The 24,460-nt window shown below is 38.7% G+C and overlaps 1 protein-coding gene across 3 annotated transcripts in view; it reads right to left on the bottom strand.

Moving 5' to 3' along the window:
- LOC139758441 (oxysterol-binding protein-related protein 11-like) overlaps window positions 1-23,816 on the bottom strand; it is a 94,556-nt gene extending 70,740 nt beyond the window's left edge. The window contains exons 1-5 of one of the 3 annotated variants that reach the window (XM_071679862.1): window positions 23,695-23,816; window positions 20,352-20,483; window positions 12,686-12,895; window positions 2,441-2,636; window positions 1,686-1,839 (exon numbers count right to left, since the gene is read on the bottom strand). In XM_071679862.1, coding sequence (XP_071535963.1) covers window positions 1,686-1,839; window positions 2,441-2,636; window positions 12,686-12,895; window positions 20,352-20,483; window positions 23,695-23,706 — 704 coding nt within the window. In that variant the 5' untranslated portion in view covers window positions 23,707-23,816. Of the gene's footprint in view, window positions 1-1,685; window positions 1,840-2,440; window positions 2,637-12,685; window positions 12,896-20,351; window positions 20,484-23,474; window positions 23,624-23,694 lie in introns of those variants that run through there. The other 2 variants (XM_071679859.1, XM_071679860.1) reach the window with 2 other exon arrangements.
- Window positions 23,817-24,460: the final 644 nt, after the last annotated feature.

Genomic DNA, 24,460 nt, shown 5'->3' with positions numbered 1-24,460 from the left:
TGACCCTTTCACTCCATTCTTCCATTTCCTTTCCAGAGTCCTTTGCTCCCTCCACTTCTTGCACCTTTTTTTTTTTTTTTTTATACTAATTGCCATTTCCCGCATTAGCGAGGTAGCGTTAAGAACAGGGGATGAGGACTGGGCCTTTGAGGGAATATCCTCACCTGGCCCCTTTCTCTGTTTCTTCTTTTGAAAAAAAAAAAAAAAAAAAAAAAAAAAAAATCAGCCATTCTTCACTCATCCTCTCCATGTATCTGGATCATTTCAACACACCCTGGTCAGCTTTCTCAAACATATTCCAGTTACTACTACAACTCTATCTTACATACGTACAATCAACCAACTTCACACCACATATGGTCCTAAGGCATTTCATTTCCAACCTGTCCACCCTCTTCTGTTCTTCTGCATTTGAGGCCCAAAACCCACATACATACAACACTATTGTGAATAATATACCTTCAAACATATCGATCTTTGCCCTAACATACACTGATCTGTCAATCTACACAATTGTCAATGTATCCAGTTTAAGCCCCTTCTCCCACCTTCCAACTGCTGCCAAGTCCATTCCCAGATATCTATGGTACTGCACTTCACTACTGTTCAGTGAAGCAAACTATGGACTGCATGAAACAAAGTCTCCCTTAGTAACTTGTCCAACATACAAATCTATCTAGTATAAGCATGTTGACTGTCAATATCAAATATGCATTTCTTGTCAGCTGTAGCTATGATTTACTAGTGTCTAACCAACACTTCCAAAAATCTATCAACAAAATTAATTGCCCTGAGGAAAATTATAGTTTCTTAATATCTTAAGAATAAAGCTCCCCAAAATAACACAAAACATGGAATATTTGATACTATATACTACAGTTTTGCAAGAGTATGGTATCTTCTAGTTCACAAAGAAATATTTCACAAACAATAGAGAAAGCATGGACTAAATATAAGGAAAAATATCAGTGTCAGCTCCAGATTATTGGCCAAACCCTATCCTTTTCAACTGTTTAACTAAAAATGATGACTACTCTTATGATGACTACTCCTAGAGTATTTGATGAAAAACAATCAAAACAAATAAAACATTCAGTTCATATAAAAACAAGCAGAAATTACCAATAGATGCAACATTCATATATAAATCATAAAGTAATAAACTTCAGTATAACCTATGCTGCTATAGGAAATACAACACCAACTCCAAATTTAATAGAAACTCTTAAACTGGTGAATGTACAAATGTCTATAACAAATGCAGTGACTAACATGAGAAAAGATGCTGTCAAGACTAACAGGCATAATCACTCAGCTGCTTTCAAAAGTACACAGTATATTGTTTTCTGAAGTACAGTATTAAATTGTGAAACATTACGGTACATGCATTATGAAAACTTTGTACTCTATTCAGTAAACATGAAAACACTTGTAGAATTTGAGAACATTTTTCTGGTTGTTAGAAATGCTATGTGGTCTTCCCCATTTATCAAGTGTACCACACAGCCAAAATAAACCAACCTAAAAAATAAAACTAGTGAAGAATCTGTAGTTGTCAATACAATCATTTCCACATTTTATAAAAACCTACACTTCAATTTACAATACACAATACATGTATTACCTAAACACTAAGGCACTTCATCAAACAATACGGCAACACACAAGAAACTGGATCATCTTACTTGACACTAGTGACTGGTGGTGATGGCTGATGGTGTGGAGCAGACATATGCTGTGTCCTTAACACTCCAAGACATTGGTCAAGACAGAGCAGTGTAGCCTGACTGGTGGCTTTTAGCAGCAGAAGGTTGGGCTCTGTACATCGCATACCAGTACCTACATTCAAAATACTCCATGAAAGCATTGATTCTTTTTTCAATTTGTTTTTTGTGGCCACATTCACACTGCAGTGCCACACAGTAGTCTAACAAGCATATTCAAGCTTCAAACTCTCCAATAAAAACATTTTCCATTTATTTTTCTTTTATTTCTTATTCTTATTCCTTCCATATTTCTGTTTACCCTTTCTTATGTACATGGCTCCAAATTCAATGTCATCTCAATATTCCTCTCTGACTGAAAAGAGATATTACCTTTCCACTAAGAGATCTAACTATCAATGAAAATAGTAATTATCATTGAACAATTATTATCATTTATACACAAACCCAGGACCCCTCTCTCTGAAGGACTCCTGTAGCTTCAAAGCTGCACTACTTCCAGTAGCAAAGACATAAAGAGTTACTTTGGGATGAGAAGTTCCTCAACAAGACTGTGCTCTCTTCCACCAATAGATGACAACCCCAGTGAAAGTCATTTTTCACTCCTGGTGAAAGCTCAAGCAGGTGGAATCTGGTAACACCACTGTTAAACAATGAAATCTAAAAAAAAAAAAAAAAAAAAAAAAAAAAAGTAAAAAAAAACATGTATACTCTACCATAAGAAGGCATATCTTCAATGGCAATTACAAGGGCTGAATGTTGTCTACGGGCCTCCTCTAACACTTCAGCCACCTGTGTAAAGGCATCCAAGACTGCTAATCCCATCGGCATAGTTGATGGAACCTGTTGTGCACTTATGGTATTACTGCCTGCTGGTGTGCGGTGCTCACGAGGAGCCAATGGTGGGTGATTCTGCAGTGAAAAATGCAACAACAACAATAATAATAATAATAATAATAATAATAATAATGATAATAATAAAAATAACAATAATGATCATAATAACAACAACAACAACAACAATGATAATGAATAAAGGCAGCAAGTATGAATTATGTACATGTGTATATATGTATATGTCTATGCATGTATATATATGTATACGTTGAAATGTATAGGTATGTATATACGCGTGTGTGGACGTGTATGTATATACATGTGTATGTGGGTGGGTTGGGACATTCTTTCGTCTGTTTCCTTGCACTACCTTGCTAACATGGGAGACACTGACAAAGCATAATAAATGAATAAATAATGATAATAGTAATATGTACATGTGTATATATGTATATGTCCGTGTGTATACGTATATGACGATATGTATATGTATGTATATGTGCATATAAGGGCAATTATGTCTTGGGAGTAAAGTCAGGGGTTGGCGTATAAGGATATTTATGTATCGGGAGTAAAGTCGGGGTTGGTGAGAAGACAAGAGCAAAGGAAGGAGTAGCACTACTCCTGAAGCAGGAGTGGTGGGAGTATGTGATAGAGTGTAACAAAGTAAACTCTAGATTGATATGGATAAAACTGAAAGTGGATGGAGAGAGACGGGTGATCATTGGTGCCTATGTACCTGGTCATGAGAAGAAAAATAATGAGCGGCAAATGTTTTGGAAGCAACTGAGTGAGTGTGTTAGAAGCTTTGATGCATGAGACCAGGTTATAGTAATGGGTGATTTGAATGCAAAGGTGGGCAATGTGGCAACTGAGGGTATAATTGGTGTACATGGAGTGTTCAGTGTTGTAAATGGAAATGGTGAAGAGCTTGTAGATCGGTGTGCTGAAAAAGGACTGGTGATTGGGAATACCTGGTTTAAAAACAGAGATATACATGAGTATATGTATGTGAGTAGGGGAGACAGCCAGAAAGTGTTATTGGTTTACACGTTAATTGATAGGCATGTGAAAGAGAGATTTCTGGATGTTAATGTGCTGAGAGGGGCAACTGGAGAGTTGTCTGATCGTTAACTTGTGGAGGCGAAGGTGAAGATTTGTAGAGGTTTTCAGAAAAGAAGAGAGATTGTGGGGGTGAACAGAGTGGTGAGAGTAAGTGAGCTTGGAGAGGAGAATTGTGTGAGGAAGTACCATGAGAGATTGAGTGCAGAATGGCAAAAGGTGAGAGCAAATGACGTAAGGGGAGTGGGGGAGGAACTGGATGTATTTAGGGAAGCAGTGATGGCTTGTGCAAAAGAAGCTTGTGGCATGAGAAAGGTGGGAGGTGGGCAGATTAGAAAGGGTAGTGATTGGTGGGATGAAGAAGTAAGATTGTTAGTGAAAGAGAAGAGGGAGGTGTTTGGACGATTTTTGCAGGGAAGTAGTGCGAATGACTGGGAGATGTATAAAAGAAAGTGGCAGGAGGTCAAGAGAAATGTGCAAGAGGTGAAAAAGAGGGCAAATGAGTGTTGGGGTGAGAAAGTATCATTAAATTTTAGGGAGAATAAAAAGATGTTTTGGAAGGAGGTAAATAAAGTGCATAAGACAAAAGAACAAATGGTAACATCAATGAAGGGGGCTAATGGGGAGGTAATAACAAGTAGTGGTGAAGAGAGAAGGAGATGGAGTGAGTATTTTGAAGGTTTGTTGAATGTATTTGATGATAGAGTGGCAGATATAGGGTGTTGTGGTTGAGGTGGTGTGAGAAGTGAGAGGGTCAAGGAGAATGGTTTGGTGAACACAGAAGAGGCAGTGAAAGCATTGCAGAAGATGAAAGCGGGTAAGGCAGTACGTTTGGACGGTATTGAAATGGAATCTATTAAAAAAGGGGGTAACTGTATTGTTGATTGGTTGGTAAGGACATTCAATGTATGTATGGTTCATGGTGAAGTGCCTGAGGATTGGCAGAATGCATGCATAGTGCCACTGTACAAAGGAAAAGGGGATAAAGGTGAGTGTTCAAAGTACAGAGGTATAAGTTTGTTGAGTATTCCTGGGAAATTATATGGAAGGGTATTGATTGAGAGGGTCAAGGCATGTACAGAGCATCAGATTGGGGAAGAGCAGTGTGGTTTCAGAAGTGGTAGAGGATGTGTGGATCAGGTGTTTGCTTTGGAGAATGTATGTGAGAAATACTCAGAAAAACAGATGGATTTGTATGTAGCATTTATGGATCTGGAGAAGGAATATGATAGAGTTGATAGAGATGCTTTGTGGAAGGTATTAAGAGAATATGGTGTGGGATGTAAGTTGCTAGAAGCAGTTTAAAGTTTTTATCAAGGATGTCAGGCATGTGTATGAGTAGGAAGAGAGGAGAATGATTGGTTCCCAGTGAATGTCGGTTTGCATCAGGGGTGCTAGGTGTCCCATGGTTGTTTAATTTGTTCATGGATGGGGTTGTTAAGGAGGTGAATGCAAGAATTTTGGAGAGAGGGGCAAGTATGCAGTCAGTTCTGGATGAGAGGGCATGGGAAGTGAGTCAGTTGTTGTTCACTAATGATACAGCACTGGTGGCTGATTTGGGTGAGAAACTGCAGAAGTTGGTGGCTGAGTTTGGTAAAGTGTGTTGGAAGGAATAGTGGTTGCAACAATGTTATAAGGTGAAAGGTGTGCAAGTAATAGAGTGAATTGGAATGATGTGGTATATCAGGGTCGACATGATGTCAATGGATTGAACCAGGGCATGTAAAGCATCTGGGGTAAACCATGGAAAGTTCTGTGGGGCCTGGATATGGAAAGGGAGCTGTGGTTTTGGTGCATTATACATGACAGCTAGAGACAGAGTGTGAACGAATGTGGCCTTTGTTGTCTTTTCCTAGCGCTACCTCGCGCACATGCAAGGGGAGGGGGTTGTTATTTCATGTGTGGCGGGGTGGCGATGGGAATGAATAAAGGCAGACAGTATGAATTATGTACATGTAAGGCGTGTTCCTATGAGTCCACAGGGAAAATGAAACACGAAAAGTTCCCAAGTGCACTTTCGTGTAATAATCACATCATCAGGGGAGACACAAGAGAGAAATATAACAGTCAGTTGATATACATCGAAGAGACGAAGCGAGGACACCATTTGGTAAACATGTGACTCATAGGAATATCTTGATCAAGCGCAAAATTGTGATCCTTTCCAAAATGTATATGTGTGTGTATATATATGTATACGTTGAGATGTATAGGTATGTATATGTGCGTGTGTGGAGGTGTATGTGGGTGGGTTGGGCCATTCTTTTGTCTGTTTCCTTGCGCTACCTCACTAACGTGGGAGACAGAGACAAAGTATAATAAATAATAAATGAATAATAATAATGATAATAATAATAAGGGATAACCATGAAGGAGCAGGTAGAATGTCTTGAAAGAAAGATGATTTGAAGGCCTGGGTCCTGAACATGAAAATGGGTTAGAGGCATGCAAGAGATGAAGAAATGTGGTTTACAGGGACAATGTATTGTAAATAGGCATGTGATGCAATCTAGGGAAACCACAGAAAGGTGCATGTTGTCTCGTTGTGGACAAGGTGCTCAGGTTTCAGTGCAATATACATTCTTTTTCATGTTGAAGGCTCCAGTCATGGAAAAAAGTCCATATCAAGGCTGGGCCTTCATTGAATATAGAGAGAATTATGAAATGGAAAAAGAAAAGACAAAGAAAAGCATTAACAAATTTTTGAGAAAGTGAAAGACCAATCATTTGAAATGCACCAGGTCATATCTATTGGGAAAGAACATGAGAAGGTAAAGAGCTCCAAAGCTTTGACGTGTAGGGAAAGAAGGAGTTATCAAAATGGCCCACCCTTGAATTGCTGATGTCTATACAATAATCATGTAATGCAGAAGCTTGCCAAGTATTGCATGCTCTAGCTAGTGGTGGGAGCACACAAGCAGCCAGCTCTTGGGAACAAAACTCAAAGTAATGCCTATAGAAGAGGAAAAGTGAACGAACATTGCAGTGTAGGGCAAGGGGTTCGTGTTTGGAAGTTAGCCAAAGGCAGTTTGGAAGTTAGCTTAGGACAGTTTATAACTCGGACCACTTTCGACTGAACTCTGTCCAGTAAGGATACAGAGCTAGAACCACCCAAAATGTTAGCGCAGTACTCCACACAAAAACGAATCAATCCCTTGTATAAACATAGCAATAGTTCCAAAAAGAGGAAGTTTTGACATCTAAACATGATACTCAGTTTTTTAGAGGCAGGTTAAGCTATTCCCATAATGTACAGTTTCCAAGAAAGTGGATGTTACAGTAATAAAAAGTATGTTCATTGAGTTAAGAGGTGGAATTACAGAACCATCATTGGAGAGATGAGATTTGTGAGGAATTTTCAAGAGAGAGTGGATTTGAGTAAATTAGGTTATTTCTATATCTGTTCCTGGTGCTACCTTGCTAACATGGGAAACAGTGAACATGTTTAAAAGAAATAACAATATAATAATAATAATAATAATAATGGTTTCAGAAGTGGTAGAGGATGTGTGGATCAAGTGTTTGCTTTGAAGAATGTATGTGAGAAATACTTAGAAAAGCAAATGGATTTGTATGTAGCATTTATGGATCTGGAGAAGGCATATGACAGAGTTGATAGAGATGCTCTGTGGAAGGTATTAAGAATATATGGTGTGGGAGGAAAGTTGTTAGAAGCAGTGAAAAGTTTTTATCGAGGATGTAAGGCCTGTGTACATGTAGGAAGAGAGGAAAGTGATTGGTTCTCAGTGAATGTAGGTTTGCGGCAGGGGTGTGTGATGTCTCCATGGTTGTTTAATTTGTTTATGGATGGGGTTGTTAGGGAGGTAAATGCAAGAGTTTTGGAAAGAGGGGCAAGTATGAAGTCTGTTGGGGATGAGAGAGCTTGGGAAGTGAGTCAGTTGTTGTTCGCTGATGATACAGCGCTGGTTGCTGATTCATGTGAGAAACTGCAGAAGCTGGTGACTGAGTTTGGTAAAGTGTGTGGAAGAAGAAAGTTAAGAGTAAATGTGAATAAGAGCAAGGTTATTAGGTACAGTAGGGTTGAGGGTCAAGTCAACTGGGAGGTGAGTTTGAATGGAGAAAAACTGGAGGAAGTGAAGTGTTTTAGATATCTGGGAGTGGATCTGGCAGCGGATGGAACCATGGAAGCGGAAGTGGATCATAGGGTGGGGGAGGGGGCGAAAATTCTGGGGGCCTTGAAGAATGTGTGGAAGTCGAGAACATTATCTCGGAAAGCAAAAATGGGTATGTTTGAAGGAATAGTGGTTCCAACAATGTTGTATGGTTGCGAGGCGTGGGCTATGGATAGAGTTGTGCGCAGGAGGATGGATGTGCTGGAAATGAGATGTTTGAGGACAATGTGTGGTGTGAGGTGGTTTGATCGAGTGAGTAACGTAAGGGTAAGAGAGATGTGTGGAAATAAAAAGAGCGTGGTTGAGAGAGCAGAAGAGGGTGTTTTGAAGTGGTTTGGGCACATGGAGAGAATGAGTGAGGAAAGATTGACCAAGAGGATATATGTGTCGGAGGTGGAGGGAACGAGGAGAAGAGGGAGACCAAATTGGAGGTGGAAAGATGGAGTGAAAAAAAAGATTTTGTGTGATCGGGGCCTGAACATGCAGGAGGGTGAAAGGAGGGCAAGGAATAGAGTGAATTGGAGCGATGTGGTATACCGGGGTTGACGTGCTGTCAGTGGATTGAATCAAGGCATGTGAAGCGTCTGGGGTAAACCATGGAAAGCTGTGTAGGTATGTATATTTGCGTGTGTGGACGTATGTATATACATGTGTATGGGGGGGTTGGGCCATTTCTTTCGTCTGTTTCCTTGCGCTACCTCGCAAACACGGGAGACAGCGACAAAGTATAATAAAAATATAAAATAATAATAATAATAATAATAATAATAATAATGATAATAATAATAATAATAATAATAATAATAATAATGATAATAATAATAATAATTTTTTTTCATTATACTTAATCGCTGCTTCCTGCGTCAGCGAGGTAGCACCAGGAAACAGTCGAAGAATGGCCCATCCACTCATATACACATATATGTATAATAATAACATTAATTGGGAAGTAAGTTTCAGTGGAGAGAAACTGGAGGAAGTGAAGTGTTTTAGGTATATGAGAGTGGCTTTGGCAGAGGATGGAACCATGGAAGCAGAAGTGAATCATAGAGTGGGGGAGGGGGCGAAAGTTCTGGGAGCGTTGAAGAATGAGTGGAAGTCGAGAACATTATCTCAGAAAGCAAAAATGGGTATGTTTGAAGGAATAATGGTTCCAACAATGTTATATGGTTGTGAGGCGTGGGCTATAGATAGAGTTGTGCGGAGGAGGGTGGATGTGCTGGAAATGAGATGTCTGAGGACAATATGTGGTGTGAGGTGGTTTGATCGAGTAAGTAATGACAGGGTAAGAGAGATAAGTGTGGCTGAGAGAGCAGAAGAGGGTGTTTTGAAATGGTTTGGTCACATGGAGAGAATGAGTGAGGAAAGATTGACCAACAGGATATATATGTCAGAGGTGGAGGGAACGAGAAGAAGTGGGAGACCAAATTGGAGGTGGAAAAATGGAGTGAAAAGATTTCTGAACATGTAGAAGGGTGAAAGGCGTGCAAGGAATAGAGTGAATTGGAATGATGTGGTATACCGGGGTCGACGTGCTGTCAATAGATTGAACCAGGGTGTGTGAAGTGTCTGGGGTACACCATGGAAAGTTCTGTGGGGCCTGGATGTGGAAAGGGAGCTGTGGTTTCAGTTCATTATACTTGACAGCTAGAGACTGAGTGTGAACGAATGTGGCCTTTGTTGTCTTTTCCTAGCGCTACCTCGTGCGCATGAAGGGGGAGGGGATTGTTATTTCATGTGTGGCGGGGTGGCGATGGGAATGAATAAAGGCAGACAGTATGAATTATGTACATGCGTATATATGTATATGTCTGTGTGTGTATATATATGAATACGTTGGGATGTATAGGTACGTATATTTGCGTGTGGACGTGTATGTATTTACATGTGTATGTGGGTGGGTTGGGCCATTCTTTCATCTGTTTCCTTGCGCTACCTCGCTAACGCGGGAGACAGCGACAAAGCAAAATAGATAAATAAATGATAATAATAATAATAAAAATAATTATCCCTGGGGAAAGGGGAGAAAGAATACTTTCCATGTATTCCCTGCACACTGTAGATGGGGACTAAAAGGGATGGGAGTCAGAAGTTGGAACTCCTTCCCTCCAGTTATTACTTTTCCAAAAGGAACAGAGAAGGGTAAGGCTCAGTCCTCTGTTCTTGATGTTACCTTGCTTATGTGGGAAATGACGAATATGTATGAAAAAAAACAATAATTCATGGGAGAGGGGAGAATTCTACCTCTGTCTTCCCTGTATGTCATAGATGGCAACTAAATGGGGTGGGAGCTGTGGGCTGGAAACACCTCCATTGTTGCATTTCAATTTCTAAAAGATGGAACAGAAGAATTAGCCAAGTGGGGAGTGTTCCTCCTTCTCAAAAGCTCAAGCTAGCATGTATCAATGTGTGTGGATGTAGCCAAGATGTGAAGAAAGGAGAGATAGGTATTATGTCTGAGGAGAGAAACCTGGATGTTCTGGCTCTGACTGAAAAAGAGCTCATGGGAAAAAGGCGAGAATGGTTTGTAAATGTCTTTATGAGTAAGGTCAGGGGTCAGTATGAGAACAAAATCTAAGGAAGGGGTAGCACAACTGCTGAAGCAGAAGTTGTGGTAGCGTGTGAAAGAATACAAGGAGCTGAGCTCCATACTGATGTGGATAAAAGATGAAAGTGAACTGTGAGAGACAGGCAATTATTAGCACATGCATCTGGCCATAAGAAGAAACATCACGAGAGGGAAGTGATTTGAGAGCAGCTGAGCAAGTGTGCCAGCAGTTTTAATGCATGCAACCAGTTATCAGCAGTAGGTAATTCAAATGCAAAGGTGATTAATGTGGTATTTAAGGGTATAACTGGAGGCATGGGGCATTCAGTAATGTGAAAGGATATGGCAAAAAGCTTGAGGAAATGTATGCTGAAGAATGGCTGGTTTAAAAAGAGGAACATACAGAAATATACCCATGTGAGTACGAAAGATGGTCAGTGGATGTTATCTGATTATGTACTAACTGATAGGTTAGTACATGCAAAAGACAGACTTTTGGATATGAAGCTGCCAAGATGGGCAGCTGGTTGGGTGTCTGATCATTACCTTGTGGAGGTGAGGATGAAGATTTGTATAGGTTTTCAGAAAAGAGGAAATGGTATGGGTGAGAAGAGTGATGAAAGTAAATGAACTTGGAAAACAGACTTGTGAGATGAAATATCAGGAGAAAATGAGTGTAGAATGGCAAAAGGTGATAGTAAATGAAGCTAAGGAACTATGTGAGGAATGGGAAGTAGTTTGAGAAGCAGTGCTGGCATTTGCAAGAGATGCGTTTGGCATGTATTACATGGTAGATGGGCAGGTTAGAAAGGGTAGTTAAAGGTGGTGGCATGACAAAGAAATGTTGCTGCTGAGTGCAAAAGACTGGGAGATGTAAAAGAGAAAGCAGCAGGTCAAAAGGAAGGTGTAGTGGTTGAAGAGGAAGGCAAATGAAAGTTGAGGTGTGTGAGTATCAGTAAACTTCAGGGAGAATAATATGTTATGGAAAGAAGTTAACATTGAGAGAAAAACAAAATAATAAATGGGAATATTGAAGGGAAAAAAAGGGGAAGTGGTAACAGGTTGAATGTGTTTGGTGACAGGGTGTTAATTGTAGGGTGTCTGGGGTCAGGGTCATATGCAAAGTGAAAAAGTTATGAAAAGTGGTTTGGTGAAGAGAGGAGAGGAAGTAAAAGCCTTACGTAAGACGAAATGTGGCAAGGTGACTGGAGTGGATGGTATTGCATATGAATTTCAAAAGCATGTGGTTACTGTGATGTTGATTAGTTATTCAAGATTTTCAGTGTATGTATTGATCATGGTGGGGTGCCTGAGGATTAGCAGAATGCATGTTTAGTGCTACTGTATAAAGATAAAGACGATAAAGGTAAAAGTTCAAACTACAGAGGTATAAGTGTGTTGAGTGTACCTGTTAAGTCGTATGGGACAGTAGTGACTGAGAGGGTGAAGGTATGCACAGTGCATCAAAATGGGGAGGAACAATGTGGTTACAGAAGAGGCAGATGATGTGTGGATCAGGTATTTGATAGAAATGCCTTGTGGAAGGTCTGAAGAATACATGGAGTGGAAGGAAAAATGGAAAACTGCTAAAAGCAATGAGAAGTTTTTATCAAGTGTGTAAGGTATGTGTACATGTAAGAAGTGAGTGGTTTCAAGTCAAGATCGGTCTGTGGCAGGGGTGTGTGATTTTACCACAGCTATTTAACTTGTTTATGGATGGGGTGGTGAGGGACATAAATGCAAGAGTCCTGGAGAAAGGGGCAAGAATGCAGTCTGTATGGCATGAAAAGGTCTGGGAAATGAGTCAGTTTTTGTCTGCTGATGACACAGTACTAGTGGCAGATTCAGGTGAAAAACTGCAGATGATGATTGAGTTTGGAAGATTATACAAAAGGAGAATGTTGAGAGTAACTGTGAATAAGAGCAAGGTTATTAGGTTTAGCCGGGTAGAGGGACTGCTTACTGGGATGTGAGTTTGAATGGAGAAAATCTGGTAGAAGTGAAGTGTTTCAGATACCCGGGAGTGGAAATAACATCAAATGGAACTGAGGACGCGAAAGTGAGTCATAAGGTGGGTGAGGGGGTGAGGGTTCTGGAAGCATTGAAGAGCGTGTGTAGAGAGAGGTATAAGCATTAATACAACTAAAAACACATGCAAAAGTAAATGGATGCACCAATAGTCTTCAATACATGCACTAAGCAGAAAGAGTCAAAAGGATTACTATTTAGTAATGACAGTTTTCATCTGTATACTCGTCTTTTACTGAATATTATTCCAATTCAACATCTAGTTTTAAAACAAATAAAATTCTTGGGTATCATCATTGTATGATGTGCTTACTAAGAATATCAGCTTTGGTGAAGAAAACCATAAAACATACATGAGCAATGGCACGGGTATGCATCTCAGCCACAACTCGCAGTCTGTTGAGCCACATCTGTCTGTCTCTAGTGTCAGTGGCTCGCAGTTTATATGACTCCCCTGCTGCTGGAGATACAGTAAAGGTATACGAATCTTCATCACTTGGAGAAATAACAGCACCAGCCAACTGGATGCTGCCACGAGCCCTTTCATGCTTGTCACTTTCACTCTGGAAGAATATTTCATTGTACACATCTAATTTGTGGTTTAAGGTTTAATTACCCAATACATATTATGTATGATTACCTATACTTGCATTTCTAATATTGTATATCATCCAACTATATTTTAGACACTAAATATCACCATTCTAGGAATCTAAAATTGCTTCAATTGTGTAAATGTATAAATCCTTAAGACATAGGATATGAGAGAATGTGACTCAAGTATCTCCTGTGTATCACAGAAGGCAACTAAGATGCACAAGAGTGGGGGCTCAGACATGCTTCCCTCCTGTAACATAATTTTTCAAAAAAAGGATAAGAAGAAGAACCGAACAAGGACTTTTCCTCAATGGTTGTCATCTGTTCCTGATGCTCATTAAATCAGGATATGGTGAAGAGACGCAAAAGGAAGAAAGATCTTTATGTAAAACAATTCTTCATTCTGAGGTATTTAAAATCTGAAACTACTTGGATATAATATCCTTTAATGAAAAAGTAAATGTAAAACCATGTTCAATCAATATTCACTTATGGATGTCCATCAGAATTTATAGCATTTGGTAAAAAAGAAAATGTTATTTTTTCCATATCATCTAACATCATCAGCTTATCTATCTCATGATTCACATAGATACTGTTACAAAACATACAGTTCTTAATTTTCCTTATATTTTGAACAATATGCATAAAGGATGGGTGATTAGCTGAAAATATGAAAAAAGGAGTAAAATTTTCATGAGGCTATTTTTGGCTACATTAGTTCCAAATATATGATGATACTTTGATAACAAACACTCAACACAGAAAGCTGTTACTACTAATAGCAGCAACTTGTTTTTGTCAACAGCGTGTATAAAAGGTCTTTAAACAATGAATGTCTGAAAGTCATACGATCTAACCAAACAAGAGATATACAATTGAAAAAACCTGCTGTATGTAAGAGTGTGGCATTTAACCCATTCAATGCTACATGCTTTAGATATAAAGATACCCACATATGTAAGTATGTATGTATGTATGTGTGTGTGTGTTTGTGTGTGTGTGTGGGGGGTTCAATAAAATGAACAATTAATCATTTCATATAATTAGAAGAAGAAATTCCTGTTAACACTATCAGAAGGTTGAGCATTTGAGTTTTTCCTTTCCACATTCTTTTTTTTACTTTCATGACGATAATACAATTATGTTCTTAAATGTTTGCAGTAGCGTAAAGTATCGTGTTTGATGTCTGTTGTTTGTGAAGACACATGCTACCTCGCAAACGCAGGACTCAGCATCAACCGAGAGAAATTCTCTTTTACTACTGGTACATATTTGAACAATGCAGATGTCTTTCTGGGAAAGTTATTTTAAACCACATTTTCTTTTTTACTTATACAGATCATAGTTGTCTGTCAAATATTTTTGTTATACAGAATGAGTGAAACCAACGAGAAAAAAGTATATTTGTCAGAAAAAATAAAGGAAAAGGCTATAATTATTTTGTAAATACTGTACACTGTTTCCACCTCCTAGCAATACCATATGGACAACCACTGCCAGCTGATCTCACACATCTGTTTTCGTTATCTATTGCATGGCAACTGGATCATCAATTTTCAGAGTTGTCACTCTTCTGTTTCACTTTTCTCTTTCTCTTATCTAGTTTCTAACTCAATGAGTTCATTGGACTGTACTGTATCCAGGATATCAAGAAGTCTTACAATATCTCTAACCAGGCTTTAAATGGGTTGGCGAGGGCAGCAGCATGTGGAAATCACACTCTCTCCCCTGGTATCCTGATGACTGGTGCAGACCTGGGGCATAATTGGCGAAGTCTTCAGGAGTCTTCACCCCAACAGTCCAGGCTGGGCCCAAGCTGTTGTATCTGGTCACTGGTCAAACAAGCTCCTGGAAATGCTGCCCTCCAGCCTACATAGCCTCCACAGCCTGGCTGGTCTGATTTACTTTGTAGGCACTTGTAAATGCCCAGTGCACTCTTAAACATTTCTACTGTGCACCCTATTTCTGATGGAAGCTGGCAAAGTGTTGAAGAATACTGAGCCCCGGATGCTTAATGTGTACTCTCCTTTTGGGCACATTGCATCTTTGGATTTCAGAGGTAGTCCTTTAGTCTTCCATGCCTGTCATACCAGTAGGATGCTATTTCTGAATGTAAGTTGGGAACCATACCCATACACTCAGATACAACTAGCCCATTATCTGGCATAAGTTTCATGTATCGCCCTTTCTTAATGCTGTCACCATTTTTCTTCCGACAAAATTTATGAGTGTTGCTACAGATACCCCACAGTCAACCTAATTCATTAGAGGTGTTACTGTCACAATAAGACCCAGCAAATGACTTATATATCGAAAAATGTGGAATTAATAAAATATATAAAAAAAGGTAAAAAAATTCTGTGTATATTCTCACTATGGTAGTCAGTGTTTCACCTAAACAGCTTTTTTGGGTAAAACATAATTTGCTATAATATTCATAGCCACCATATTCACCTCATATTTTCAAAATCTTGTGCTCTTTCTTGAAGGATTAACTCATAAATTTTCCTATTTTGTGTGTTAAATAGAACTACTCATCTTTTATTACCACATTGAATGTCCTTTTTCTTTCATATTTGTTTGCAGCTTCCGGCAATAATGAGGTAACATCAAGAACAGGCAAAGACAAGGCCTCATTCAGTTACATCCACCTCTAGCTGTCATGTATAATGCACTGATATCACAGCCACCAATCCACAACAAGGCCCCACAGGCTTTTCATGGTTTCCAGTCCTCAGTCTGCAATCAGGCCCCACAAACTTTTCCATGGTTTCCCTTGACCACTTCATATGCCCTGGTTTAATCCACTAACAGCATGTCACCCTCTAAATACCAAACTGAAACAATTCATTTGATGCTGCCAGACTCCACCTGCTCAAGGGTACACTGCAAGGAAAAAGTCACCTCTGGCCATGCCAGGCTGTATCACAGGACAGTCTTGTCAATGAAATTGTCACTCCAAAGGAGTCTACATTTCCCTTTTACTAGAAGTAGCACAGCCTTGCACTACAAGAGCCCTTAGAAAGGTCCTGGGTAACGCCAGTGCTCCTCATAGATATGTCTTTTTCTTTTTTATCTTTTTATTTTGCTTTGTCGCTGTCTCCCACATTTGCGAGGTAGCGCAAGGAAACAGACGAAAGAAATGGCCCAACCCACCCCCCTACACATGTATATACATACACGTCCACACACGCAAATATACATACCCATACATCTCAATGTACACATATATATACACACACAGACACATACATATATACCCATGCACACAATTCACACTGTCTGCCTTTATTCATTCCCGTCGCCACCTCGCCACACATGGAATAACATCCCCCTGCCCCCTCATGTGTGCGAGGTAGCGCTAGGAAAAGACAACAAACGCCCCATTCATTCACACTCAGTCTCTAGCTGTCATGCAATAATGCCCGCAACCACAGCTCCCTTTCCACATCCAGGCCCCACACAACTTTCCATGGTTTACCCCAGACGCTTCACATGCCCTGATTCAATCCATTCACAGCACGTCGACCCCGGTATACCACATCGATCCAATTCACTCTACTCCTTGCCTGCCTTTCACCCTCCTGCATGTTCAGGCTCCGATCACTCAAAATCTTTTTCACTCCATCTTTCCACCTCCAATTTGGTCTCCCACTTCTCCTCGTTCCCTCCACCTCCAACACGTATATCCTCTTGGTCAATCTTTCCTCACTCATTCTCTCCATGCGCCCAAATCATTTCAAAACACCCTCTTCTGCTCTCTCAACCACGCTCTTTTTATTTCCACACATCTCTCTTATCCTTACATTACTTACTTGATCAAACTACCTCACACCACATATTGTCCTCAAACATCTCATTTCCAGCACATCCACCCTCCTCCACACAACTCTATCTATAGCCCACGCCTCGCAACCATACAACATTGTTGGAACCACTATTCCTTCAAACATACCCATTTTTGCTTTCCGAGATAATGTTCTCGACTTCCACACATTCTACAAGGCTCCCAGGATTTTCGCCCCCTCCCCCACACTATGATTCACTTCCGCTTCCATGGTTCCATCCACTGCCAAATCCACTCCCAGATATCTAAAACACTTTACTTCCTCCAGTTTTTCTCCATTCAAACTCACCTCCCAATTGACTTGACCCTCAACCCTACTGTACCTAATAACCTTGCTCTTATTCACATTTACTCTTAACTTTCTTCTTTCACACACTTTACCAAACTCAGTCACCAGCTTCTGCAGTTTCTCACATGAATCAGCAACCAGCGCTGTATCATCAGCAAACAACAATCGACTCACTTCCCAAGCTCTCTCATCCCCAACAGACTTCATACTTGCCCCTCTTTCAAAACTCTTGCATTCACCTCCCTAACAACCCCATCCATAAACAAATTAAACAACCATGGAGACATCACACACCCCTGCCGCAAACCTACATTCACTGAGAACCAATCACTTTCCTCTCTTCCTACACGTACACATGCCTTACATCCTCGATAAAAACTTTTCACTACTTCTAATAACTTGCCTCCCACACCATATATTCTTAATACCTTCCACAGAGCATCTCTATCAACTCTATCATATGCCTTCTCCAGATCAATAAATGCTACATGCAAATCCATATAAGTCTTGGGTGAATTAAAAGTATATGAATAAAATCTAGTTCTCTTTATCAAATACACACTTTACATCCTCCTTGCATATTCTGGCCCCAAGCACTGAAAATCTTTTTCACTCCATCCTTCCCTCTGAATGTATTACAATTATTTTTTTTAAGTTCAAAAGCCTAAAAAACTATGAACTGCACTGCACAGAGAGTGGGTCAGGACTAAGGAATAAGGATAGTGGATACTATTCCATAGGTTACAAGGGTAGATGGCTATGTCTTACATGGGTTGTGATTTCTAATGTTTGGTTCTAATTCAACAAAAGGACAATCAAGGTCAAATCATCAGGTGGCTGTTTAAAACTTCAACCTTCATAAACCTGTCTGAATCATCAAAAATCTTAAACCAGAAAATGAAATTCAACCTGTTTCTCCAAACATGTATGAATTATACTTTCTTACCTGCATTCTGGACACCACTTATCTCTCCAACACTTTAAACACCAATTCAACATATCACAGGACCACTCACGCCCAAGAAGCAACTTTCATACTGAAGACAGTGAGCAATTAACGGGTACTCCTCAATTATCCTGCAATTACCCCACAAAGAAAAACATACAACAGCCTTACATTTATTGACCAGTGGTCACACCCAGTGGACACTGCTGACTGCTGTGGGAGCTCCAGAGAGGGGATCAGGGAACAGAAAAGTAAGGAGTAACAACCTAATTGTACTTTATAGAGAGTAAGTCTTATACTCATCGGACTTCACCTCTTAGACATTCACTACTATCATACAACATTTTACATTTCAGTATGCTGCCCATACCTACCATGTCTTTATTCCTTTAATTCTTTTCATCTCCCACTCTTACACTATGAAAGTATTTCTTCATCTTTTTTAACACGTTTCTTATTCAATTTCATGCAATGTCCTCTGGGTGTTCTATCCCTATATTTCTTGAAGAGCTGCTCACTGTCTGCATCAACAATCTGTTTTAAAGGCTGTGATCATGTCACCCTTAATCTTCTCTCTTCCAAGGTGGGGAAATTTAAAGCCTCTAGCCTTTCCCTGTAATTCATCTCTCTCAATTTTAGCACCATCTTTGCAATTATCCTCTGGGCCTTCTCTATTAGCTCTTTGTGCTTTTTTAAGTATGATGACCAAACTTGTGTATGATGACCAAATCTGAGAAGCATATTCTAGTCTTGGCATTATGCATGATGTGAACAGCTTGATGAATATTTTCTTACCCATGAACTTGAATGCAATTCAAACATTTACTACCAAGCAGTTGGGTTCCTTACTATTTTTCTAAGTGAGGAACAGTGTCCTTGTCTTCTCCTAAGACTCAGACAGAGATTCCTGCAGCTAATTTCCCGCTGAATGATATTCATACAGAGGCCTTCTTTTGATGTGATCCATCCTAATCACTTGATATTCACTCATGCTGAACTTTATCAACCATGTATTAGACCAAATTTGTAAGTTGGTCCAATACTTTATGCTTTTCGCTTCCCTATAACCCTTGCATCATCTGCAAACATATTCAGGGAGGAGTCCATACAATCCCACAAGTCATTCACAGATTTTGCCAGACTTGGCATACATGAGGTTGCACCAAGAGTGAAAAGTCACTTTGGCTAAGTTGTATCATTGAAAATACAGTTTCATAAAAGAACATCTCTAAACATATCCATCATTTCCCTGCTTATGGATGCAAAACAGCCTTGGGGTGCTAGAACTTTTAGAAATGTCTCAATTAAAACTGGGACACTATCTTAGTAATGGTTCCTGGGGCATTATACAAGTATATGGATAAATAAATAAAATCATTCACATAAATCATGAAGAGTAATGGTCCTAGAACTGAATCCTGTGGCACTCCACTACAGACCTCAAGCCATTTTCAGAAGTCTCCACTGTAATGCATCCTTTGTTCCTTTCCACTAATATAATCTTCTATCTACCAAAATCTAGGAGATGGACTAGCCTGTAGTTCACTGTCTATTCCAGGACTCCTTTCTTATACAGATGTATGACAATTGCCCTTTCTCACTCTCTTGGCATATCCTGTGACATTATGAACAGTATTGCATGACGTTTGTCTATTGTATCTGTACACATTTTCAGCACATATGGAGAAATTTTATTATGACTTGTGTGTTTGTGTATGTGTGTACCTACCTATTTGTATTCTATGGGAACCCTATCCCTGGAAAACTCATTGCCGTCATACAACCTCTTGTATTCACATATGCTGTCTGCATTAACCATGTCCTTAGTCAATCTGTTCCATTCATCCACCCTTTTATACAAGAAAAGTATTTCTTTACATCCATATTTACAAACTTCTTAATTTCATGTTATGTCCTCTGGTTCCCCTATCCCTGCATCCAGCAAAGCACTGCCCACTTTGTCCACTTCTCTTAAAAATCTGAGGATTTTGATCAGATCACCTCCCATTCTTCTGTCTTCCAAGGTAGGTAAATCTGAAGCCTCTATAGCCTTTCCCTGTAGCTTAGTTCTCTTAATTCTGCCACCATCTTTGCTGTCCTCCTCTGAACCTTCTCTATGACTTCCTTGTGCTTCTTTAGGTGTGGTGACCAAACCTGAGAAGCCTATTCTAGTTTTGGCATATATAACTTCCAAGCCTACCAGCAACTTCAAGTTTTTTGCAATCAGGACCCAGACTTGCAAATAGCCATAATGGTTACAAGAAGTATACCAATACAGGAAGCATTTAGAAAAAAGAGCTATATAACCAACTGCAGCAAAATCTAAAATTCACCTACCAGATAATATTCCAAAGTACCAATTTCAGGATTAAGAATGAACCAACGTGCTTGCCAGCCCTTGACAACATTTGTAAACTTGATCAACTGGCCCTCATATGGCTGACGCAGATTTTCATCCATGTCTCCGTCCTGATGATTAAGAAAATACTAAAAAAAATTTGTAGTAGGACTGCTGAAACACTGACAGATATAATTAATGGCATATGCTTTGGAACTTATAATTTCCAGTACTTTCTGAACTCAGAGTAAAAAATCATAATAATGGCAAGTTATAGCTGTTAATAATAATGCATAATATCAATGTGTAATATAAAATACTTACCTTTTTCTTTGCCCAAAACACATACTGTAGACAGATTCCCCAAATCTTATATCACATAACTCCTCAGTGCCAATAGTGACCACACACACAGCAGGGATTTAGAAGAAATGCATTTCACAGGATTTGGTACACTAGAAAAAGTGCTCTAGACTCAAGTTAAAAATCTGCAGCATTATCTTTTACCACATAATAATGCATATGTGACAGGCAAGAGAGCTATGAATATCAAGGGAACTGTATGGTTAACTTAATAGTTGATGACTTCAACAGAACCTACAAAATTCTCATCCAACTCCCCCTTTACAGCAATGATTTATTGTAGAAATATAACAACATTGGCCAATATGTGGAATAAATCCTTGTGGGGAAGCTGGGTGGTGGAACCACCAGCCAACATGCATCCTCTACAGTGTCTACATTTTGGGATGCAAAAATCACAGGAGTGTCTGGTATATTATGGCTCTAATACTGAAAATAAAGCCCATTCCTGTCTGCTTGAGATGTAAGGTAAAGCTTTGTCTATCTGTTGAAGTGTTTCACGTACTTCTACAGTTACATTACCAATTGATTTTGCTGCAAAGCATGATTTGGAACACCTTAATCAAGGTGGCAACTAGTGGTAAGGATTATGAATATAATGGATAATATTGGGTCAAATAACTGTCAAGTAGGTTAAACACTTGTAAAAGATCAACAGACTCTAAAAAAATCTCATCTACCCTCCCTTACCACTTGAAATTTATACCATAAACATGCCAAAATATATATGGTCTATTGTTGAAGATCATGCAGAATGTATGCTCGAGGGGAGAGTGGGAAGTGGAATGAATGGCCACTCAGTCAATTACTTTCTTCTTAAAATTTGTCATAAGTTGGCATAGTGCTCTTCCATGAAAGTATCTTGCATATACAGACTATAACTGAAAACTAAGATAAATATCAGTTCCTAGAGACATTATCTGTGGTGTCTCATTGGTTCTGTTGATTTTAAATAATAATTTGCCAGCATTTACATGAATTAACACCATATTTTCTCTGACATTCAAAACCCCTCACCACTATCCCCATATCTTATAGCACAGAATAAAATATGCTGCTCCAATACATGCTTCATTGCAAAACAAACTTTCTCTATAACCAAAGCAGTAATTTATCAGAAGACATGTTTTCAAGGATTTGGATCTTCATTCTACTTGTGAATTCCTTGTTTTTAATACAGAGAATGATTTAAGATTAATAATGTTCACTTATATATATATCTTATCTTTCAGTAACATAAATTATTAGTGGAAGGGTTATGAGTGAGGAAAAAGATGTGGGGTTACTTGATACAGAACATTAAATGTTATAATACATTAAAACGTAATAAAACACTAATACAAAATATGTGTAGTTTAATATCAGTTACATTCCTAAACTTTTCATAATTAAAGTTTCTGGCACCTATAATAGGTGTTGTGAGAAAGAAGGTGAAACCTCTATGAATAGTTTACATTTCCTTTCTGACAGCATTTGATGAAACCTTGATTCTTATGGATCTAGTCAAAGGTATATAAAGATGGAAAAACAAAATCTTTATAAAGGGCTTGCATGTCTAGTCACATTTGGAATCTGATTCTTGGGGAAACAAGGTGGGAATAATTACATATCAGGTATGATTAATGTTTTTACACTCACATGAATCTGAAAAGAAATAGTTCTGTATGATGATGTGATTCTCAATGTGTTTTGCAGCATCTAATAATGGATGAAGTTTGTCAAGACTGTGGCTTTACAGGCTTTGAATTTTGACAAACATAATGACCAGGACACCTTGTTTAATTCTTTTTGGCATAACTTACTTGATAACGATTTCAGTGTCCACAGTGTAGTGCTCAAATACATACAAAGAGGAAATGCTCCTTTATCTATGGAATAAGACACTCATGGTAACAACATGGAGGCAACAGAAAGAACTATCCTGTAGATTAAAAAAGTACACTACATGGGTCATTCTTTAAATCTTACCATGTGCCACTGGACAAAACTTACTTCCAACAGAAGGACCATCTTCATGAGTTTCTCTTTAATACTAAAAAACTGTATAACTAACAATAAGGTAAGTTTTATCAATTTCTACACTTTCATAAAAGCTGCAATCACTTTCTATTTCAAATTACAAATGAATAAAGCTCTACAGATTCCAAAGAAGTGCCAGGTGTCTTCATCCATCTGTAGACTGTCATTTTTAAAAGTCCTCATAGAAAGTGCAAAGACATTCATAAATCACTCAAGGAAATATATAGCTATCCTTCCTGTTCTAATTGGTTCTATGTGCTTTTACTCAAAAAATTTCCCTTAACTTCAAATCCCTGCTCACTTAGTAGGTACTTGAGATTGTAAGGACTCCATTACTATCACTTCACCAAAGTGAATAAACTATAACATATGCATCTTCCTTCTGATATATTACCCCAAACCTGATACATTACCCTTTTCAGTTCTTTAATCCCACATCTTTCCTTATCTTAGTAGCCATCCATACTATCACATTTATAATCAGAGAGAGAGAATAATGCTTCAAATACCATGTTACCAGTCTACATCTCTTCGACTAAGTGTGTATAAGGAGTCCATTTATTTGCATTCCTTCAAAATCCATGCTATTTATGTAATCTCTAATAACATTCCATACCAGATTAAATACCACTACAAATAACAAAACTCTTTAAAGTATCAACAACGACTGCTAAGTAATATCCATTTTCAAGTTCTCTAAAATTCCTGACAATAATTATCAACAAAATAAGGATTAACACCTGTAATCAATGTTGGAGAGGCAGATGCTAATAAATCTGGGTGGATGACTAACGTCTGGTGTGTCTCAGGTAGCCAATAAATAAGCTCTACAACAGTAAACACAAACAGGATGAGAGGTGACTGGGGCCCCGAGGTCTCCTTCCTGCCCTCAATTAACCTCCTCCACCATGAACATATCTTCGATTTCGTTTGATAGTATATTGACGTACATTTACTCACCTTAAGTTTCATAGTTCACTCACAACTGTAAACACTACAAAAGTTGCCCAAACAGTATATGGAATCTAATTTAATTACTCTTATCCCCTTACACTTCTCCCACTACTCTAGATCAGCTGTTTATGAATAATCCATCCGAATTCTTGGACATAGATTTATATATATAAAACATGGCGTATCTTCTTACCTCTCCAGTGTGAATATATGAATGATATTGTATTGATAATCTATATAGGTTTATTTTGGCATTACACTATGAAAATATGTTTTTAATCATAATGAAACAAATAAAAAATATTCACCTTCTTTTGGACATGGAATCGGACAATTAGACACCTAACAAACTCTTCAGGAGCACAAAGTTGGCGAACATTTTTATTGACGAACGTTTTCAAGAAAATCATTGACATTTCTCTTGGGTATTTTAGTTCAAGTAATTTTAGTAATACTCTTTTTGTATCTATCTAAATCTAAGTAATATAACTTGAACTTATCTTATCTATCACTAGCTACAATGTTAAGAAAGCGTGTGCTCACATGAGTGTTTGCTGCAGCAACTGGATAAGAGGCGAAATGCAGTCGACATGAAAATTTTTATGATATCGTTTTCTTGCAACTCTGTGTCCTGCGGTGAGAATGTACTTTAGAAAGGCTGTTTATGATCATTTTTATCAATCGTATTAAGAATTACTGAGAATCCTTACGGGCTCTTCTTTAAGTAAAAATATGACTTTTAGCCGCTTTAGTTGCTATGTAAAGGAAGATT

The sequence above is a fragment of the Panulirus ornatus genome, chromosome 30 (genome assembly GCF_036320965.1).
Source record: "Panulirus ornatus isolate Po-2019 chromosome 30, ASM3632096v1, whole genome shotgun sequence".
NCBI classification, from domain to species: domain Eukaryota; kingdom Metazoa; phylum Arthropoda; class Malacostraca; order Decapoda; family Palinuridae; genus Panulirus; species Panulirus ornatus.
Note: the sequence above shows the minus strand (reverse complement) of the source record. Positions and strands in the feature narration are given on the sequence as shown.